The sequence below is a fragment of the Motacilla alba genome, chromosome 10 (assembly GCF_015832195.1).
Source record: "Motacilla alba alba isolate MOTALB_02 chromosome 10, Motacilla_alba_V1.0_pri, whole genome shotgun sequence".
Taxonomy (NCBI): Eukaryota; Metazoa; Chordata; class Aves; order Passeriformes; family Motacillidae; genus Motacilla; species Motacilla alba.
In genome coordinates this window covers 10,236,853-10,259,513 of record NC_052025.1, presented here as the reverse complement: position 1 = coordinate 10,259,513, position 22,661 = coordinate 10,236,853, and the positions used below count along the sequence as shown (strand labels likewise).

At 39.3% G+C, this 22,661-nt stretch overlaps 1 protein-coding gene across 2 annotated transcripts; it reads left to right on the top strand.

Moving 5' to 3' along the window:
- The first annotated feature begins 177 nt into the window (after positions 1 to 177).
- CEP152 (centrosomal protein 152) lies at positions 178 to 21,792 on the top strand. Of its 2 annotated transcripts, XM_038147353.1 has the most exons (27): positions 178 to 263; positions 1,364 to 1,486; positions 2,164 to 2,264; positions 2,477 to 2,543; positions 2,748 to 3,092; positions 3,572 to 3,740; positions 4,398 to 4,538; positions 5,448 to 5,587; positions 5,881 to 6,081; positions 7,484 to 7,631; positions 8,295 to 8,386; positions 9,212 to 9,375; positions 9,974 to 10,178; positions 10,955 to 11,047; positions 11,171 to 11,301; positions 11,474 to 11,602; positions 11,735 to 11,870; positions 12,601 to 12,780; positions 13,284 to 13,550; positions 14,016 to 14,129; positions 14,395 to 15,045; positions 16,404 to 16,578; positions 18,725 to 18,806; positions 18,894 to 19,000; positions 19,722 to 19,878; positions 20,141 to 20,244; positions 20,370 to 21,792. In XM_038147353.1, the coding sequence occupies exons 2-27, from the start codon at positions 1,400 to 1,402 to the stop codon at positions 21,194 to 21,196; spliced, it is 5,013 nt and encodes a 1,670-aa protein (XP_038003281.1). In that variant the 5' UTR covers positions 178 to 263; positions 1,364 to 1,399; the 3' UTR covers positions 21,197 to 21,792. The 2 variants fall into 2 exon arrangements, with proteins under 2 accessions (XP_038003281.1, XP_038003282.1); XM_038147354.1 differs by lacking the exon at positions 13,284 to 13,550.
- Positions 21,793 to 22,661: the final 869 nt, after the last annotated feature.

Below are 22,661 nucleotides of genomic sequence, written 5' to 3'. Positions count from 1 at the left end.
TCGCCAGGCGCGTTCCCGCGACCATGCGCGCCTGCTTTCAAACAATCAGCGGGGGCGGGTCTGCCCTCCCGCGCGGCAGGGCGGGCTCTGGCCGCGGGTTGGTGCTCGGGGCTGTCAGTCAGCGCGGCTCGGGGCGCTTCTGGCCGCCGGTTGGTGTCCGGGGCTGTCAATCACCGCGGCGGGCGCGGGCCGGGTGTGATGAGGAAGCGCGGCGGGCCGGTCCCGGCGGTGGCTGCGGAGGGCGGGTGGTTGCGGCCGCTCAGGTGGGTTTTGTTCTTCGGGCCGCGCTTTGCCGCCGTCCGCGGCCTGAGGGCCCCGCGGGAGGTGCGCTGAATAACGGCAGCATCGCCCCGCGCCGCCGTCTGAGCGGACTGAGGTGGCGGCGGCCGAGCTCGCCCCGCGCCCCTGGAGCTGCCCCCGGCCCGTCCAGGTGCGGCTCTCCGGGGCTGCTCGCGGCTCTGGCGGCTGCGCGCTCTCCACCGGCTGCCTTCGCTCCCGGGGCTGGGGAGGGCCCTGAGGAAAGGGGACAGGGCCGGTGGTCGTGTTCAGCTGGTGCGGTGTGGAGGGATAGAAGAGCCTCCTGTGAGGGGGGTCACGGGGGCGAACAGAGACGGGGGCTGCGTTGTGAGGCCTCCTGCCAGCGCTGCTGGAGAGTTTCCTTCAACAGCAGTGGGCAAGAAGGTCCTTTAAATGTGATGAAGCGACTTTTAACTTGGAAATAGTGCTTCTGTAATGTTATATTATACCAAGGGGAGACTTCAGTATGTGCTACACCTGTGTGCCCTAACAAGCGTCCCTTCAACGGGGAGTGATTTATCTTTTAACCAAACGTGGACCAGCCCTTTTACACAGCGGCTTTCTGTGAGCACGCTGCTCAGTGTACACAGGCCCTTGGGAGTCAAGGCTCTTAAGCAGTGAAATCTGCAACTCATGTAATGCTTTTCAGAGTTCTGTGATACTTTTCCTATTTTTCCTTTTGGGGCTCTTATCCAAACGAACAAGGAACAGCATACTTTCAGTTTTTAATGCAAAATGTAGTTTTTCTCTAGAAGACTACGAAGCAAGATGCAAAAGTGGGCATAACTATCATCATGCATCGCATCATATGTATGCTGTACAGTACTAGAACTTGTAGAAAATAATGTCTGGTTGTAAGTGAACTTAGGAAATTAAATTATGTTAGCCTTGTTTTAAATGCTAAATTCTTGGAAGTGAGTAGGCTTGGATATATGAGAAACAAATAATGTGCAATGACTGTTTCAAGGATTGTATTCTCATGCTAAGTAATTCAGGTGGTGAAGGTGGTGCTTTTTGATTCCTCATGTATTTTACTCAGGTGTGATGTTTTCCTGTCCTGTGGTAGGTTTTGCTGGATACACAAAATCAATATTAGAAAACAATGTCCCTTGACTTTGATAGTGGAGCTCTACAAACTCAACATGAAGATGAAGACTATGACCAAGAAGATTATGCAAGAGAACAAGAGGTGAAAAAGAATTAAGTTATTTAATCTGAAGGCTTGTGAATTTAGTGTCTTCCTGTCCTTTAAGCGTGTAAAAAGAAAGAAAAAGGTTTTTGTAGTCTGGTAAGAGCAAAAGAGGGTGCAGACTGTGTCACTCTTGAAAAGCATAAGAAGTGAAGTTTGGGTGTGTTTTAGTTGTGGTGTTTTTCTCTGTTTGTGTCCAGTTGCTTGGTCCAGAGCAGAGCACTAATCATTGCAGTGATGACTTCTTGAATGTAGTGATACTGACTGGCAAGTTCTTATCTGGATTTCCATCCAGACTTCTCAGAAGGAGCATGTTTTGAATGTCCACTACCTCTCTAGCCTGGAGTTTAGAGAGGAGAAATCCTGGCATCATCTGTTTGCAGATGATTCTTTGAAAATAGTCTGTCCTGGTACATGTCTACTAGATGGCATTTCCCTTACCTCTTTCTGGCTCTTTTCCTAACAAGAGTTTGGCAGAAAAATGCTTTGGTTGGTACTCCAGTCTAGTAAGCATTCTGTGGTAAAAGGCTGTTTGCGAATTCCAGTGTTGTGAATTCTTCCTTGGAGGAAGAAAACCAGGGTTTTGTGCAAGTGGCCTACTTTGCCAATGTTTTTGGGGTGAACTTGCATTAATTTTCCTGAAGAGCATGTAATGAATGTTGTTTGTTCTATTTCAGTTGCAACAGTTGTTGACAGACCTTCCTCATGATATGCTGGAGGACAGTGGAGACCAACTCTCCAGTTACTCAGACTGCAGCATTCAGGAGGCTGAGGAGCAGTAAGGCATTTGGCACCATCTTTTCATTATTTATGTTGTGCTTTCAAGAATAGAGCAAAGTCTGAGTTGATGAGGTGTGTGAAAGTAATCCAAGTAAAAGGGGAGCTGTAGTGCAGTTTGCAGGAAACTAGATGTGCTCTGATTTAAGAAAAGGAGGTTTGTTTTTTCCCTGAAGTTATTAGTACATAGTTAAGCTGCTTGTGTCTCTCTAGGTCACGTGAGCCTGGGAAGCTTGATGGAAGGTGGAATGATCATCCACTGATCAGTGATCCTCCTAATGTAAGCTTCTATGAGCAGGAATGTAATTACTGCTTGTTCATAATAACATGCTAAGTATTCTTTAAATTAATTAGAGAAATATGTGTAGGTGAAGTGTTTTGGTATTCATTTGAAGTATTTCTAACTTGAGGGCTGGTAACCTCAGGAAAAAGAGGGTGGGGTGAAATCTGAGAGAGCAATTCTGAACCTCATATCCATTCATAGGACTATGAACAAGGACAAAATCTGTACCCCGAACAATTCTTGTGTGACCAGCAAACTGATCATGTTGACACACATGGGAAGAATTGGAATGGCCTACATAATGATGAAGAGAAGAAACATTTATATGATGTTAAAGAAGATTACTGTGGCCAGGATGGCCAAGATGAGCCAGATGATGTGTATCTTGGTAGAGATGGGTTTAACTCTCCAAGCTGCTACCAAGAGAACAATGTTTATCATCTTCCTGAAAACTTCATGCCTTATACAAATGGCCATAAACCAGAATTTAACAATCAGCAAAATAAAATATTAAATTTTTCAGATGATCCAAAGGAACATGTTAAGGTATTTTAGAAACTGACACATTTTTCTATCTCTTGGAAGATTTTCACTGTAATATTTCTAATATTTAGTAATATTTCTACATGCCTTCAGTCTCTTACAATCAGTTCAAACAGTGATGTGAGGCTTCTGTAGCCTATTTTAAAAAAATGAGACATTAGTAACTAAATTTTCATATGTTCATGTTATGATTTTTGTACTTTCTCCTGTTGCCTTGGTAGAATTCCATGAGGTAGAATGAATGTGATTCACTTAAGTGTGTGCTTACTCTATTTAAATTAATGCTTCACTACTTTTGTAAGCTGGAAGCTTTCATGAAGAATTCTGTCATGCTTAAATGGTGTGCTGGATTGGAGCCTGAAAATGAAGAGCTACTAGAACTCTTCTTAATGTCAACCTGTAAAATGAAAAATATTTTTACTGAGCAAGAGTACAGTTGTAGTTTTAATGTATTTCCTCTTATGTACATATTGTCACAACAGCAATTTGTTGCATCTGATGTTGTCAATGGCCAGTCACCAGAATCTTACAAAGTGACTTATAAACCATACCAAAATGGCATTCATCAAAATATTCCAGGAATCCAAGAAGGAAACAGAAGAAATGAAGTGTTTGAAGGTTTGCAACATGAATTCTTGGGCAATGATGACAGTAAGTGTTTGGTGCTTAGACTTCAAATAAACTTGTGTAAAAAGTTCACTGGAAATCAGTGAACATGTTGATTTCAGTTGTTTTTCAGTAAGGGGACAGCTAAAAGTATGTCGAAGTATAGCATCTTCTGTATCTAGAAGGGATCTCTTTTTGCTGAGGTTATATGAGTTTTGGGCATTGAAAATGTTGTTTTGATTGGTGAAACTGAAAAATTATTTCTGATGGCTTGATGTCAGACCTTGTTGACACTTTATGTCCTTCCATAATACTGGAAAATAGCGACTCACTGTACCATAGGAAGAGTACTCTGAGTGATGCCACGTTGGGCTTTTCTGTTAGGTACACTTCAGATGACTGAACTACTTTGTTAGACATGTTGTAAACTTGTAGTGGCCACAAGTCTGTGAGTTCACAGCATGTAAACTTTTATCTGGGCCTGCCGTCAGGTTGGAATTGTAGTTTGCACAATCCTTCAGCCATTGCTGCCAGAGCAATTTGTGTGATGCAAATCAAGTGTGGATTGAAAAAAAAAAAAAAGATTTTGTGCACCAGCAATGAACTTAGCACTATAAAAAAAATACTTTGGAGCAGGAATTACAGTGATGACTTTCTTGGTATCTGTGCTGACTTGTCTGCATGCTGTTTGAAATTTGGCAGATTCTTCAGAAAATATGCAGATTCTTCAACTTCAAGTTCTAAATAAAGCAAGGGAAAGACAACTGGAAGAACTGAATGAAAAGCTAGAAAAGAGTGCACAGCAGATTAGGTATTTGAATCATCAGCTTTCAATGGTCAAAGGTAAAATATTTTGTGCTAATTCTTAGATTTTATTCATATCTAGCAACTTTTAAGTTCTGAGATGGATTTAGAAAGTGTCTTTGGAGGTATTTATCATACTTATAGACTTGATTTGGGACTATATGTGACTAAACCTCTTCCCCCAAACAGTGTTCTAAGTAAAAATCTCTGGATTGGTGCCTGACTGCATAACTGTCTTAACTTTTACTGTATTTCCAATACCACTGTTGTTTTCCAGAGTCCCCATGTGTCAGGCATCACAAATGTACAGAAAAGTGAGAAGTCTGCCAAAGTAATCTTTTCAAAGTTGGAGACACGGGAAAAAAAAGTCGACACCAAAACACCCAAACCCCAATAGGAGAAGTGGACATCTATGAAAAAAAATTTTTTCTGGTGTTGTCTGGTTTAAACAGGCCATTTCATAGACTGTATGTAGAGAAAATCTCTTTCAAAAATTACAAAATCAGATTGTCTTAGTATCCCATTTCTTATAGGAACAGACAAAAAAAGTACTAAAGTTAGAGAATTAAGACTATAGTTTTGGGAATGCAAAAGAAGCAAAGGAGAGAGAGAAAAGTTCAACTGTCAACCATTTGGCTGTGTCTTGGCTGTTCCTCCAGAGGACTCTCCCTTTAAATGGTGTAAGGGAGGATGTGAGGCCCTCCTGCTGCCAGGATGGGGCTTGTACCTTCAGGAGCCTCCTGGAAACAGTGCCATGGAGTGCTCCCTGCTGCCAGGAAGACACAGTGGTTGCTGGATGGAGACTGAGTGTTTTTGTTCAGTCTTCTATTGTTGTCCACAGTACAAGGCAGAGTGAATGGTTCTGTAGAGCAGGACTGAACAGTTGTGTTGCGTGAAGCTCTTGGGTGGCTGACCATGGTTCTCACACAGTTATGTCTCTTTCTTCAGATGAAAAGGATGGTTTGGCTCTTAGTCTTCATGAGTCTCAGAAACTCTATCAGAATGGAAAGGAACGGGAAATGCATCTTGAAGGCCAAATCAAGGCCCTTGAAACTCAAATTCAGACTCTTACTACCAATGAGGAGCAGGTACTATAAATATTTTTAGACTGTTTATTGCAGGAGACCTCTACAGTTCAATGTGTAGTGCATTTGCATTAAACAGAAGTGTTAGTCTCTTGAAATGCTGGTCATGACCATTGCAAAAGCTAAATACCTGATGGATGGATAGGGTCCATTGGTTGAAAATACTGTGTATGAAAACACAGGCGTTATCTGAGGACTTGTGGCAACTTTTGCACAAAAAAAACCCTGATGTACAGAATATTGGAGCAGCAGTGAAATGTATGTAACTAGGAACTACTGTCATACTGTTCCTGCAGATACTGAAGCAATCCAAAGTGGCAGAGGTGGCCATGGAAAGCATGCAAAAGCAGCTGTTAGAACTTCAGAGATCAGATGCCCTCCAGCGAGCCAGAGAGCAACACGAGGCCATTGTTTCTGCACTCAAGCAGAAGTATGAACAGCAAGTATTGTCGTTAGAGCAGAAACTTGATACTACACAATCTGCACTCAGAGAGCAGGTGAGACATTATTTTAGGATGCTGAGTACTGTACTGGAGACACTGTAGAGCTCCCCATGTTTCCCAAACTGCATTTCTTGACCTACAATTCTAATAACTCCTTCTGGAAGCTGCTAAGAAAAGGGAAAGTCTCATCATTATGAGGCCTATGTGGTATGTTTTCATAAACATCTGCAGGCAGTGTAAGTTCAAATTGTGAGTTTGTGCACAACAGATGCAGAGGAGGCAGGAATTCATTGTCTTAGTAGCTCTCCTGAGCTTTCCTTCTGTGCACAATATTTTTTTGAAAGAGTTCTGCAAATAACTCTGGGAAAGAAAAGGACTAATTAAGAAATAATGTATTCTTGTAAGAAAAAAACAAGAAAAACTCTTTATTGAACAGTCTGTTGCCAAGATTTGGTCTCAAAATGCTGAAGGATGACTAACCATTCAACAGTGACTTTATTTTAGAAGTAAGGATTTAAAAGTAGAGGGGCGGTAAAAGGCTGTCTTTAACATGGAGTTTGATATAGATTGTGTTACATGGTTGTTGAGCTTACTGAAATTATTCCACTTAATATGTCATAAGAATCCATTCCAGTATTAGAAATATTCAAGCAATGTATTCCAGGCAGGTCTTAATAAATTTTCCTCTTATTTCACATAAAGAAAATAAAATTAAATTTCCCCAATTCTTGTCTCAACAGATAGAAATAGATGGGTATGCTTGGAAAGGTGACTGGTGCTTGCTTCTGAACAAAATGCACTGCTGAATGTTAGTCTGTTAGTACCACAACAAAGATTATACAACTTTACTGTAAAAGATATGGTAGCATTTTTGGGGTATTCAAAGAGGGAGAGCTGTTCTTTGAGAGAAGATAGCAAAGTCAAAAGGTGTAGATACAAAGCACTGTGCCTCCCAGGTCTGTGTAGGTAACTAAGTAATGCCAGATAAATGTCTACTTTGTATATCCTGTGAAAAAGAAACTACAGTTGCTCTTTTACAGCGAATTGGCACTTGCTAGCTTGGCTTAAGCTCAGTTAAAATAAACTGACTGGCTTGATATCATGTGGAGGCTTGATTCTTTTCTGCAATAGACTAAGTGTATGTGATTAATTACAGGAGATAATCTGATGTGCTGAAAAGTCACTGCTCTAGGAAATATTAAATGATGCTCATCCGTGTATGTTTATATATGAGTACAGTTACTGTCTCCCAGTGAAAACTGAACTTTGATGCTGTAGGGGTCACTTGTCAGCCAAGGATAGTGTTTGATCTGTGATTGATTTTAACTGTCCTCTACCCCTTTAGGTATCAGATTATTTTTCTCCTTTATCCTGTATATATTGAATTTTTTCTGTATCTGAAACAGTTCTAGATGGTTAAATGTTTGTAAAAAGAGTAAAAATACTCTCTTCCTAGAAAGAGCTTTGCAAAAATCTAGGTGAGCACGTTAAGCAACTTGAAAAATTGTTGGAAGAAACCAAATGTGAAAAAACTGAAATAATAAATCGACTGACAAGAAGCCTAGAAGAAAGCCAAAAGCAATGTGCAAATTTACTGCAAACAGGTCAGCCTTTTACTCATTCTATTACCTTTCCTTGCAGAAATATTTTCATTTTTTCTAAATATGAAATTGCATATCGATGTTTCTATGGAAGTGGAATCAACATCAAGCTAATTGTGTTCTAGAATGTTTCCCATGCAGTGGATTAGTCAGACTTTAAGTTCATTCTAGACTAAGATGTAAAAATGAAATAGAAATAAAAGTAAACACCATCTCCAAACCCCAAACAACAGTGATTAAAGTGTTTCCAAATGTATTTTGTGCTGCATGTGTGTAAACCTTGTTTTATACTAAACAACAGGGTTTGGGTGCAAGTGTCTTAATTTTCTATTAAGGTGCTTGTCTTGAATTGCCGTTCTAAATTCAAGTCCTAGTGAGAAGAACTGTTTTGGGAGCTGGAGGCTGATTCTTGGAAACCTGTATCATAGAAATAGATTGTGAAATGTTTTGCAATTTGTGTGCCTGACTTTTGCCTACCTTCACACATTGAAGTCTTTGGATAGTAATGTATTTAATAGGTGTTAGTGAGCTCAAGGAAATAGAAACAGTAATGTCTATTGCCAGAATCAACATTGCTATTTTTAACAGAGATCTTTCTTCAGATTGCATAGACTTTCTGGCATATTTATGACTTGCTCTTTTTCTCCCTTTTCTTTCCTACGATAGGCTCAATGCAGGAAACAAATCAGTTGCGGTTTCAATTGCAACAAGCTCAGTCTGCACAGATTATAAGCAACAACATGAACAAGGCTTTGCAGGTTAATTTTATTGAATATTTTATGTTTGAATAAAATGTTTTCATTTGGTGGTGGGGGGAGAGGCATTATTACTAAGAGGTTGGTGGTTGAAACACTTTAAATTTTTGGAAGAAACAAGTACATCATCTTTGACTACTTCCTCTCCCAGTGTTGCATGTTGGACTTCCTCCCTCCCCACCAATTAAAACACAGTTGGGCAATTGTATTGGCACAAATCTGATCTCATGCTTCTGTCCAACCTGCTTTTGGAAAAAAATTGAATGTAAATTCTGTGTGCTTGGAGTCTTGTAATTTCATGAGGCGATACCATGTTCTGAAATGTATCTTTTGTCAGCAAAAGGGAATGCTACAAAGTCCTCTGTAAAGCATCAGTGGAAGTCTGTGTTTCCAATTCATATATTTGATTTAAATCTGTTGTCTTGGAAACTGTGAATCCTACGAAGTACTAGAGTAATAGCTGTTTCTCCAGGTATGTACTTTTCTGTTGTCATCCATTTTGCTATACAAGGACAGCAGGAATGCAGAAGAGCAGAAGAAATAATACTTCATAGATGGACTGTAACAACAATAGGAAATATTTCTTGTATGTTTTAACAAATTTTTGGTTTTAATATATGCTTTGCTAGAGGTATCAGAAATGAAAAATGAAAGTGTAAGTAAGTTAATGCTAGACAATTCAACTAAAGCAGCTAAATATGCAGCTGTATTTAGAAGGAAGAGCTCCATGTGTTTATTATCTTCGGTAGAGTTATCATGGGCCTGATATGTTGGTTTAGAGTCTCTCTGGTCAGTGTAATTTTTTTTTTTTCTGTCTCTTCCTTTCAGGAAGAATTAATGGAACTGAAAGAAGAAATAGCTTTGTATGAATCTGCTGCCAAGCTTGGAGTATTTTTGAATGACACAGGTGGAGAGCAACCTGTGAGCCTGGGTGATTCCTATGTAGAGCTGGGAATTAAAAAAATCACAGGGAAGAAGCCAAAATTCTGCAGGTATTGAGTGATTCTTGTTGAAAGAAAAATTATAAATCCTCAAGAAATTATGCAAGTTATGTGTAAAAAGAATGTTCTACTGGATCAACACGTAGGTTTTTTGATAGATATTTGAAATACTGCTTGTATTGCCAGGTAATCTGAGAAACAGAAACTGTACTAATACCATAAATTGGTTGCCTAATTAATAAGTCTTGGTTGCTTTTTAATAAGTCTTCAGATTTTATAGGGACTATATTGTTGTTCCTTTAATTGTTGAATGATATTAATGGATACTTTTCTTGCTCAAAGACTCCACATAGTTGCTGAAAGCTAAAGCTGTCTTTTACATCAACCAGTTGAGTTGCTTCAAAACTCCTCACATCACGTGAGAATGAATCTTTTGAGGGAACAGCTGAATTAACAAGTTCTCTGTAAATTAATTGCAATTTGATGGAAAAGCTTTGATATTCATGTCCTTTTATGCTTTTTACTATTGCATCTTAGACATCCTGGTAATTTCTGGTTGCATTAGTTACTCTTCTCTTTGCTACCACTACCTTTCAGCTAAATGTGTTTTTTCTTTTAAATACTGAACTGGTTATGTCTTTCCTGATAGTGCAATACAGAACAGAGACATGGATAAAGAACTCTCTAAAGATGAAATTATTGTAGAATTAAAAGCTGAGCTGGAACGTTTATTGAGCAGTAATAAAATGAAGAGAAACCAGATTACTCAACTACAAAATAATCTTAAGGATTGCCAGAAGACACTAGAGGAATACAAGCAGTTGAAAACAGAAAAAGCATCAAGAGATTCAGAGGTTTGTTCTTTTACACTTCTTTAAAAGTCAAGTGTTTCTGGTTTTTGGTGAACAAAACGAAAGCTTCATATGAGAAGAGATAAAAATTTATGCATAGCTGAATATTCATAGCAACTGTGGTTTTGTATCTTTGTTTGAAAAGAAAACAACTGAAGCAGAACCTGGGCAGCATCTGCATTATTAAGTGAGTCCTAAAATGATGACTTATGTGCTTGAGAGTGCCTAGTGTCTGCCCTACTTATGTTAGAAGTAAATTTCATTGGAAAAAGAGGGTTTTCTTTAGCCAAAAGAACCTTGTAATTTCTGCAAGAGGGCTGATAGTACCATTAGATTATACAATCAGAACATTTAACAGATTGCCTTCAGAGGGCCTTCATGGGTAATTTGATCAATAAGGAATCTCCTTGATATTGCATTTCTCTTCACCCCATTATTGCCTTCCCTCTGTGGATTAATCAGACTTGCAGTGTCTGTACATGGAGACCATGGGATAGGAATACAGTATATGTGGGAAGTGTGCTCTCTGTTGGATGGCTGTTGTCATTCAGCTTGCAAACACAACCCTGAGTGTGTGTTTCTGCAAAGCTTCATGACACTGAGTTTTAAGAATTCATCTAGAATAGCAGTGATTTTGTGATTTTGCAGTGCAATAATTTCCTGTGGTTTTTTATTTTTTAAGTACAGTCTTTATTCAACAGCTCTGAACTTTTTAAAAGCATTAACTGCTAAATCATTTATATCTTGAAATATAGCAACTTAATTTTATTTATTTTTAGCCTGTCACAAATTTGAAGGATGCTTCTGATAATCTAAAGGAAGAAGTTCTGAGACTCAAAAAGGCTAATGAAGCTTTGCTACAGGAAGTTGAGGTAAGACAGAGATGCTGCTTACCACTACAGAAAAAAAAAATTACAAAAAACCCTCATCCTGTGCTAAAAATCTGATTAGAAAAGGTTCTTACAACCCATGTTATTTGACCCTTGTTTGTCCAGGCCCATACTTCAACTATTGAAGAACTGAAGGAAAATGAGGAAAAACTGAAAAGCTTAAATCAAGACCTCTGTTGTCAGATGAGAAAGATGGTTCAGGAGTTTGATCATGATAAGCAAGAAGCCATTGACAGGTAAGTCTGTTAACTTAGTTTAGTTTAATTTGTGGATTTTCATTCTGCACACAATCTTGTTCCAGCTATCAGGTACAAGAGGAGGTCAATGTTAGAGAAGTATCTTCTTATAGAATACTTGAACCCAGGTAGTTGAAATCAGGTAGTTATTTTTCCTTTCTTGGAATTGTAGGTGTGAAAGAACTTATCAGCAACATCATAAGGACACCAAAGCACATTTTGAGAAAGAGCTGATGGAGAGGTTTGCTGTGGAAAAGCAGCTGCTTCTTCAAACTTCTGAAGAGACAATCTCGCAGTTAAAGTAAGATTTAGCATTATTTCTACCGAAACTTTCATGTTTCCTGTCTGACCTTCACTGCTAGTTACACTTCTTTTAAAGCTGGCTGGCTTTAAAATGAAGGCCAGTTGATAATAAGTAACCTGTCCTTTGAAGGGATAACCTAGAGGAGCTGAACAAAGAGATTACTGCAGTGAAGGAATGTTACATTAGTGTTTGTCGGGAGAAGGACACCTTGGAAACTACTTTAAGACAGAAATTTCAACAAGAGCAGCAACTGAAGGAAGAGAAGGTACAAATGGAAATGCCTATAAAACATAATTTCACTCTGTTTTCAAGATGTTATATTAATAAAGTGTATTTAATTTTGTGGATGTTTGCAGGACCTACTTGGAAGAGATGCAGCTGAATCAGAAAGCTCATACACATGACTTAATGGTTTTTAAATTAAACTGGTGTTGTGTTCTGGGCTTTAAAATATTGTAGAAGTAACTCTTTCCAATAGCTGTTTGTTTTCATGTAGTGAACTTCCATAATTCTGACTTCTGAGGATGCTTAGTCAGCAATATGAGCTTTTACATTCATAAGACGTTTTCAAAAAACCCGGAATGATGATACAAGTTTACTTCTCCCTATATAAAACTGATCTTAAAAATACTGTGGTTTTTTAAAGTAGTAATGAATTCAGACTGATTTGATTAAAAACTTTGCTTTTTTGAAGATATTAGTGTGCAGTGACTGAAGTAGATCAACTGGCTGGGTAAGCAAAAGGTGCAGCTCAAAGCATGATGGAAGTAAAGATGTTTGATACAAAAACTTACTTTACAGCCATAGCCTAAATAACCTCTGATAGAATATCTTAAAACACCGTTTTTGAGAGTTAAATCTCTTATCTAGGTGTCATCAGTAAGATCAGTGCATAGCCTCCAAAGAGTTAATCATGTGTCTTGTGCATTCTTGTAGTTTTGTGCCAGAGCAGTTGTGCCTTGGAGAAATACTTCATTTATTTATTTTTGGTCTAGCTCAAGAAACAGCTACTAGAAGAAAAAGAACTCTCCCTTAAACTTCTGAGGACTGAGCTTGAAGAGGAACACATCAGGTCCATGATAGCAGCAAAGAAGCAGTGGCTGGAAGAAAAAAACCAGCAGGTTCAAGAGGAAGTTGCATTAGCCAAAGTTCACTGGGAAAAGGAAGAAAAGGAGGTGTGAAACTTAGATTAGGAAATTTCAATTTTTTTGTTGTTGTTGTTTTGCTGTTTATTTTCAGAAAAAGAAATTTAGATTTATGTGCTGCTATTCTGCCATTGGAAGTGGCTGTTAAGGACTTGTCATTTTAAAAGCCTTTGAAGGAGTCATTAGGCATTATACATATTTCATATTTTTAAAGAAACCCAAAACCTAGATCTTGCAAAGTAATAAACAGAATACCCTGAGTGTCACAGCTGGTAATATGCTGGAGTTTTCCACCCTGGTGCTTGAGTGAAGATTATGCTTTCTGTTGTTTCACTCAGGTATCGTGTAGAAATCCTTTGTGTATCCTATCCCATAGAAGAAAGTTCTGATGAGTCACCAAGCTCTCTCTGTGCATGGTTTTGTTCTCCTGTTAAGGAGGATCATTGATGTGAACAGTGTTTCATTTGCTAAACACCAGTGAAATCTGTTTATTTAGACACTGGAGAGATTTTCTTAAATATTTTTTTCCTTAGAATAAAGAACGAGTCTTTGCCAAATTAGAAAGAGAATGGCAAAGTAGGCTGGAAGAAGTGAGAAGAACTGTAGTTGAATGTAATGACTGCAGCTGCCAAACTGACCAAGTTGTGGATGAAGCTTCAACTAAAGAGTTAGAAGGGACTGTTGAAGACCAGAGGCTGCAGATCCAGAAGGCTCTGAAAGAAAATACAGCCTCTGAAGAGGTCTTAAAAAAATTTGAATTAGAACTGGAAAATAAATACTGTAAAAATCTTGCCAGCCAGGTAACAAATAATTGTTCTATCTGCCTGGAGTCTGTGAAACTGCTGTGTCCACTTAAGTCACTTAAAAAAAAAAAAAGAAGTTAGTGAAGGAGTCCACTTTCTTTAAGTTTAGTATTGATATTTGCTGTATTAGAAACAGAGTTCTTAAAATTCTGAAAAAACTGTAGAATGTGGTATGTTTTTGACACTGTTAAACAAGTTTTGCAGGAGTTTTGAACAGAACTGAGCAACACTGACTTAGATTTTATACCATCTTTTAAAAAATAAATGTAGTATTTTTAATTTTGGCATAATTTTTCCATCAAGAAATGCATGAGGTGCTCCTGGTCTGTTTCTTTCAATTTCTATAAACGTAGGGGCAATCCAAACTGAAGTCTGTTCTTGCACTGTTACATGAAAGTAATAATAAAAATGTATTCAGTGTACCTACCTCCCTACTGAAGCAGGTTTTTTATCTGTTTAAAGGTAGATGCAGCTTTAGCCCAAGCTCATGCCAAGTGGCTGCAAGAGTACAAACTAAATCTAAAGACAGAACAAGAAAAATGGGAAAAGGAACACCAAAAGACTGCAGCAGAGCAGGTAGCCCAAAATATTGCTGTATGTGTGTTGATAAACCGTTAAGTCTTCCAAATTCCACATATTACTGAGGAATGAATGTAGACCTAGGCACAGTGAGTCACTAAGCAAAGAGGTTTCTTGTGTACTCTGTTCCACACCCATTTTTTTGCCTATATAGGTTTAATTTTTATTAAATAAATTGAAGAGATCTCCAATAGATTTTTAATGACTCAGAGTTAGGTTTTGTGTGTATATGGTTCTAATGACTGTGTTGTTTATTTGCCAGTTAGCCCTGGTTCTCTCAGCTGCTGAGGAGAAATGGAAGAAAGAATATGAAAATACAGAGACATCTGGACTAAGAGTTAAAGAACTTGAAGAAAAGATAATTTCTCTGAGGAGGGAATTGGAGCTAAAGAAGGAGGAAATCCCTGCAGCTGTCAAAGCAGAACTAGCAAAAGCCCGTGTGCAGTGGAACAAAGAAAAGCAAGAAGAAATTCTGCAGATACAAGAGCAAAATGAGAGAGACTACCAATCATTCTTAGATGATCATAGAAACAGAATTAAAGAGGTCCTTGCAACAGCAAAGAAAGACCTTGCAAAGCAGAAGAATGATCTCTCCATTCAAAAAGAGGCAGAAATCAAGATGTTACTAGACCAAAAGCAGCGAGAATGGGAGGCTCAGGAAGCCAAGAGACTGCAGGATGAAATGAATCGGTATGAGGAGAAGACTCTGGTTGAGCTGGAGCATTTGTTGAGTGAAATTCATGAAGAACTGGTCAAGTGCACACAGAGTAAACATTCTTGGAAGGACAAGGGTTTTGATTCTCATGTTCAATTAACCAGTCAAGGTAAAGACAAACTGAAGGCTTGTTTACAAAAGGCTTATAGAACCACAGTCTGCACAATTCTGGAAAAGAAAGAGCGAGAATGGAAAGAGGTAATATTTCTGTAAGTTATTTGAGAAGTCGCTCAGGCCTGTTTTCTCCCATGAAATATCCATGTAATTGTGAAAAATAGAAAATTGAACATTTGTGTTCATTGATAAGTGTACTCTAAAACTGAAAGGAGACTAAATCTACCATTAACAAGTGAAAAGAAAAAGGATGTAGCTTTGACATCATCAGTCTTAAAAGAAGAGAAGCTCAGGTTAAGAGTGTCGTTTATGCAAAGCCTTGTAAATTAAGGAGATTAATCCACCTGCTTGAGTTTGGGAGCCTGTTAAAGGCTCCTTGTAATCTCTTTGATGGGCTGTAATGACAGAATCCACCTCAAATTTTTGCATAGCTGGAAAATCCAGATGCGGTGGTGATTGGACAGTGATTATGGATTGTGTTATGCTTTTTTTTTCCCCCCTCCTCTTTATACAAATGAAGATGAAAGCCTTGCAGTACTAAAAATCCTTCCTGCAAATTGCCTGCAATAGGTCAGTTTGTTAGTCAGTTCTGTTTTGGGAATAAGAGTCTTGCCTGTTTTATTGTGCCTCTAGGAAATCTTTTTCAGTGAGCCTGCCCAAATGAGGAAAGATGTCTTACCCTCTTCTAGAGGAGTTGGGGCTAAGTCCCAAAGCCCTTGTTTCTGTTGTTTTAGCAGATTCCTCTTCTTGCAGTGCTTATGCTTGTAGTAAGTTTTTTGTTGTGGGGAGCATCCCACCGGAAATGCCATTGCTACCCAGCAGTTTGTGCATGGGGAATTAGCTGAGAATAGGACAGAGAAAATGTCTTGTTTTTTAAGAGAAGATGGGATGTTACCACTTCTTTAATGTTAATATATTTCTGTTCAGCAAGTGGGCCTGAAAGGTTTTCATGTCACAAGTCATATCCACAATGATAAAGAGAATAATTTTTTCCTGTGCCTTATGCACCTTCTGCAGTGAAATGAAATTTCTCTTGGTAAACTGTTTAATATGTCTTTGAATCTCAAAACATTGGTTGGCTTGAACCACCTTATCTAGTGAAGTCTTTTTAATTTCTTAGTAATGTCTTTTCTGTTTAAAAAGCAAGTTATCTTCAGCTGTTCAAAGACAGGGTATAGTTCTGCAATGTTAAGGGCTACTGACATTTCCAAATAATACTCAAGATATTCAGGCACTGCTGTTGCAATGATTTATGCTAAATGCAACTTCTGTGTCATAGAATAGATGTTTTCTTCACAATTTGACTTGTAATCTGTGGTTCTACTGCAGGTTTAAAGTACCTGTGTTAAAATTACCAAAGCTACTTGGTGACCAGGATTGATTGTGGTGTGGAACACTTTTTTTGCTGTGTTGTGTTTTCAGGAAGTGTTTTTCAATTGCAGAAATATGAAGAGCTAGTGAATAATGCAAATAAAGAATCATACCCTTACCCACAACATGGTGCAGGAAGCACTGGGGGTGTGGCAAGACCCCCTGTTTGCAATGTTGGACACCAAGCAGAAGCACAAAGGAGACTGAGAAGACAGACACCCTCGCAGGAAGCTGGAACAGACAAAGGTATTTGGTTTGATCTTAATCTGGCAGATTGGATATCATCAAATTGAGCTTGTAAGTAGCAGTCTTTAATATTCAATGTCCTATTGATGACCCCAATGCAAAGTTATTTCATTAGTAAATATTTGGGTGATAGAGGAAGATACAGTTCTTTTGACTGTAAGGTTGTTTAATACTGCATAAGCTAAGTTAAAGTCACAAACTGCAACAAATGGTACTGGTCTCCAGTTTACTGATTTAATGCTTGGCTTTGAGGTTTCATTTTATCAAATGCTAGTAGCTTTCTGCTTTTTAAAGCCATTCTTCAGGAGGAAAGAAGTAGCTGTCTCATCTGCTAGAGGTGTGTGTATGCTTTGGGGGTTGTTAGCAGTAAAACCTTTGGAGTACACAACAGTTCACATGCAAGGCAGTGTTAGCCACGAAACGCAGGGTATGGTCTAAACTACGTTTTGTAAATGGGTCATACTAGATTGAGCTTCAAAGATTGAATTGTACTGCTTCCTCTTGGCAGTACACAAGACAAGGAATTCTGTATTCATGTAAAAGATACAATTGTGTCAAGAACTTGCTTGACCTGGCATGGTAGTCTTCTCTGGTTCTTTTGGTCAAGAATGTAGTTGAAAAAAAGTGTGAGTCCCTGGGTGGTGTTTCTCTTTTTTTTTTGGTTGGTTTTTTTTTTTTGTTTTTCCCCTTCTCCCTTTCCCTCCACTCCCTGTGCCTAGTATGTATTTTAGCATTGTGGCTCTTCCCAAGGCTGTCACGTGTACTATGGCAAAACTGGAGACAGTGTAGATGGGAAAAACTTCATGGGAGGGACAGATGTCCCTGGGGCTTTCTGTTTAGTTTGAGATCTTATGCAACTGAAAACCATAAAGCAACAAAACCCAAGAGAGTTTTTGGCTCTGTGCCTGCAGTGTGGCTTGAATTCCTTCAGCACCAACATAAGGAGCGGTCTATTAACACAGAACAATACCAGCACTGCGGTGCTCCTGTCTCTAGAGCGCCCTGGCCTGGCTGTGGGGAGCAGCCAGCGCTGGCCTGGAAGGAGCCCAGTCTTTGTGTATCCCTTAACCAGGCTCAGACGTGTGTGAGGCTTTCCAGCTGGGACAGTTTCCTTCAGCTGACTTCAAAAGACCCTGCTTGACTGTTGTTATTAAAAAAAAAACCACTAAAAAGAATTTAAAAGCATTTAACCTGCAAGTCTTTTTGCTGACTGACGAGCTCAGATCATCACTGATGGGAGTGCATTGAGGCTGTGAGGGCTGTATGAGTTGATAGATGCTGCTGCTCCACCTTCTGGAACAGAGTACCAGCCTCTTGTGATTAGTATAATTGGGCTAAAACATTACACACTTTCCAGTGAGAAGAGGGCTAAGTAGAACACTGAAAATGGGTTGGATTTGGTTTTTTTTTTTGGGTCCCATGTTGATGTATAACTTTTAGCAATTACTGTTGCAAGTCAAACATGTACAAAAAGGAACCTTGGGTCTTGGGAAGATTTGTGCTGCAAACGCGGCTGCCAGGAGCTTGAAAAAAGAGAGGCTGTGTGCCAGGACTTGAAAAGAGCTGGAGATGACCCACAAACATCTTCAGCTTGCTGTGAAGGAATATGAAGCTAAGTCAGAGCAAATCCAAGGCTAGAATTGATAGTCACCTCAAGACAACTTTGATTCTCTCATCTGTAGGATCTTTTCATTTTCAGTGGATACTGCGGTTTTGGTTATTCACCTCAAAACAAACGAAAAAACCCCTCACCACAATAAACTGACAAAACCTACCAAGTTTTAGCTTGTGTATCTTGAAGGCACAATTGCTAACCCACAAATTAATAATTCTTTTTCAATGTTTGTCAAAACCACCCTTATTTTTTTATCCTGTCCTTTCTCTCCAAGTATACTTGATATCTCAGTTTAGTGTTAGTTATGGCATATGAAGGCTTTAAGCTTATTTAATTACTGTATGAGATGATTTTTATATTCAGGCTTCATTGAAGCGTGTCTGCTTGTTACTGCAACAGCTGTACTGCAACTGATGATGCTTTGTGACATTGAGATCTTGTACCAGAGGCAGCAGTTATTACATAAGCATATCTTGAACTTGAATTTAGAGAAATGCAGTGAATTATGGTTCATTTTTTTTATTTTAATAGAAAATGAGATGGTTCCAGGAGCTCTAATTGCACAAAACTCCGAGATGAAGGCTAAACTGAAAGACCAGGGATCACCACCAAGGTATTAAAAAAACTGAACAAGATGATTTCTTATTTTGGGAAGATGTAAGTTGCTTTTTTTGTGCAGTGTGATGTGTATGCATTTCAGGTCACTGTCAAGGGAAGGCATGTCAAAACCTTGTGCATCCTCTGACTCTGTGAAAGGTCTGGAAGAAATGCGTGCTCACTACATCAAAGCTTTGAGCAAGATTAAGTGTAAGTACTAAAGTCTTAGTTAAAGATGTAGTGGAGGAAAATAAATTACTTTGTTGCTTCTTCCTTCAGCCAGCTTGGACAGGAATCTGACAGCCAACTCACATGAGAAGTAAATTTTTCCATCTTACTAGAGTGACTGTAAGAAATGGAATTGTCACCCTAAATTCAACATGTAGTTGTGCTGGGCAAAGCCTTGTTTTACCATCCTTGCTTTGTTGTACTGTAGTGTGTCTTTTAAAGTGTATTTTGAGAACTGATCTTGTTTCTCCAGAAAAAAAATCTACCTAGACTGCATCTTCTCCTGAGAGAAAATCTGCCTTTCTCTTGTGCTGTATCCTGCCTTCTGGCCTAGTCAGCAGCCTTCTGTCTGAGGAGAAAGGGTTTAAGCACCAGGTCTTACTGAGTGCAAATTTCTGCATGGCCATTGAAATGTTTCTAGACCCATATTTTTACCAGCCAACATTCCTCCCAAATCCCTGTGCCTGCTTAAGATGCAGAATCAGACAACTGAATTCCTTTCTGATGCTTCATATTGACCTGCTGTGGTTTGCCCTGACATTCATCCAGTAGGCAACAACTGGCATGAGGATTTGGTGCAATGCTGGCAGGTAAATCCATGTCTTTGCTGACTTGTTCCAGGTCTGCTAGACAATCCCAGTTTGTGGTGTTGGCTTCTTCCCCACTCTGGGGGAAAACTGGTACTAATGAAGTGTGTTTGTAGGTGATATGCTTTGTTACATCCGTGAAAGTAAGGAACGAGCTGCTGAAATGATTAAAGTGGAGGTTTTAAGAGAGCGCCAAGAGACAGCACGGAAAATGCGCAAATACTATTTGACATGCCTTCAACAGCTGCTCACTGATAATGGCAGACATGAAGGGTAAGTTCAAGCATGTTTGGAAATGGCTGTTGGCTGTGCAAGAGGTGTTTGTCCACCTTGGAGCAAACAGTGCCTGGCCTGAAGTCTTGCCAGCGTGCGCGTGTTGGCGCCAGGTCACTGCTGAGCTGCCTGGCACACTGTCCTGTCAGTATTGCCTGACTCTCAGTAACATTGCCTTGAAGTAAAATGTAGAGTTGAATTGCCCTTAAACTTGCTTTTGGTTTTGGTTTTTTTTTTCCCCATGTTCTGCAATTCTTGACAGAGCTGAAAAGAAAATAATGGATGCTGCCAGTAAACTTGCTACGATGGCTAAAGGGCTGGAAACGCCTCTTCGGCACATTCCCCAGCGCAAACCTGCCTGCCCGGGTGAGCTGGATTCTGTGGTCCTTCTCTTCTTAAGCATACTGATTTAATGCATGTAGTAATGAAAATGCTCTTCTTCCAGTATTAACATTATCTTTAATTGTCCATCTCTTTCCTTCCTCTCCTAGCTCTGCGTTTAAATTCTGATCCTGGGCGTGAGTGCTCCAAAAGAGAGTGTGTGCTTCGGATTAGGTCACACCGTGTGGAAAGCAAATCATGTAGTGAAAGCAGTACTGAAAAAGCCACTGAGGAAGCTGTCCAGAAGCGTGTTCCACGTGACTTGAGACAGCAGTTTGATGCAACGCAGACCAAAACTCAACATGTGCTTTGTGAAACAGTGACTTCAGATATTCAGAAGAGGAATAACTCTCAAAATCTGGATGGTGCATCTAGAGGTGTTCTACCAGAATGTTACCCAAATGAAGACGGAAGAAGAGAAAAATACGGCCCCGTTGCAAATATAGGCGAAGGACCGTTGTGTGCCGTGAGTAATGGTGATGCTCCTCCCTCTGCTGGCCACGGAGCACTACAAAATATGCAAGTACATAGGGTTACAAATGGCCACAGCAGCTCTGGGCCGACTCATCATGTGCTTAAGAGCAAGAACGGAAGAACAGGCTTGAAAGAGGATAAATGTATCCAATCATGTGGAAAATGGAAAACTAAGTCTAAGAGAAGTCAGGAATTTGATTTTAAAGACCCTCCAGAAAGAGATGAAGGAAGCAGTAGTGAATGGAGTTCTGGGAATGGAAGCATGTATCTGGATTGTGGTGAAATGCCTCTCTTGTATCCTCAGCCAAAAGCCAATACTAATGTTCAAGCACAGACTGTGTACTGTGAAGAGTTTCCTCACCTGAGGTCATTTTCTCCTACAGATGAAAATGTTAGTTCTCGAAGAGACATTTCTAGTGGCAGTGGCAAGACTCTCAGTACAAAAAGCAAAAGTTTACAGTAGAGGCTAGCAGATAACACACCCGGAGCATACTTCATTCCTCAACTCTTGACAAATCGAATTCAGCTGTCCCACAACTCAATGCAACATCGGATTCAAATGTAGGAAAATGCTGCAGCAAATGCTTGGAGAAAAATGGTGTGGGATCCCCAGTCTCAGCAAGATAGTGTTTTTTTATTAGCCCACTCTCTCTCTAACTTGAACCAATACCAGCAGTCCTGGTTTGAAGGAAAAAATTAACTTGATGTTTAAATAAAGTGTGATGATTGAGGAAAATCTTTTCTACTGTGTCCATTTCATGATCAATGTTACTCGAAGGAATTTTATCAAGTTATTTCAAATATTACTGCAGACTTTTCTTTACCCCTGTAATAACACTTTCATAAATGTTTATAGTGCACCAGATACAAATTTATTAAATAGAATCTATTTTTATATTCAATTTAGCGTGCAGTGTTTATCTAAAACCAAGCTACTGTAACTTGTGGTCATTTTTAAATGGTTATCAAAATTCCTTCAGAGCATAATGAGAGATGTTTGAAGTTAGTATTTTAATTGACTTTTCCATTTTGAAGGACCTCCTGTTACCCTTTGTTTGTGTTCCCACAACAAAAGCAAATATGCTTGCATTTTTTCATTAAATTATTGTAACAAATCATGTTTCAATTATTCTTCCCTTTGATGCAGCAAAAAATAGCTCATACTGGGCATAAGAGGCATCAATTTAGAATGACCGTATTCCTGTAGGTGTTTCTTAATTGCTATCTGTTATCAGGGTAAACTGAAGATGTGGTACTTTGCCCTCCTGATGCTTAGAAATCTCCTATTTTAAAGGCCTGCTCACATTTTAAAGAGAATTGCAAAATGTATCTTTTTTCCTAGGCTTTTTCCTTTCCTTGGGATGGCATTTTATTTCCAGTGATCCTGTGACGAGCAGAGGATTTTGCTGCTGGTTATGCAGGGGGTGATGAAATCACACTTGTTGCAATTAATAGTGAAGGGCCAGCAATTCACAGCCACAGTAATATGGGAGTTCCGGGCAAAAAGGTTTTGCTTGCTATTGTTCTGTGACATTTGAAGAAAAAAGTCTGACTGTTCTCTCAAGGATGTTCTGTATGCCTTTCATATGTAACATTTAACTGCTTATTTGTGAAGGTTGCTTATTTGGTCTTTTGGAGTTGAACATCTCAATTCAGTTTGAGAATCTTTTTAGTTTTAACAGGAAAATAGTACAGAATCTGAAAAGTGTGCTTAACTTCCTTTACAGAAATGTCCTGCATGTTCATATTCCAGGCCAGCTGGCCAGGCAGAATGCGTTTCGGCTGGCATTTCATGTACACAGGCCTGGGTTGTGACTTGAGACTCTCACAGGCACTCTTACGAGAGACTTCTGAATTTCTTGGTGGCTTTCATGTTGCCCATAAATTCAACCCCACTTCCTCTTTAGTGAGATGGGGTTTGTCATCAT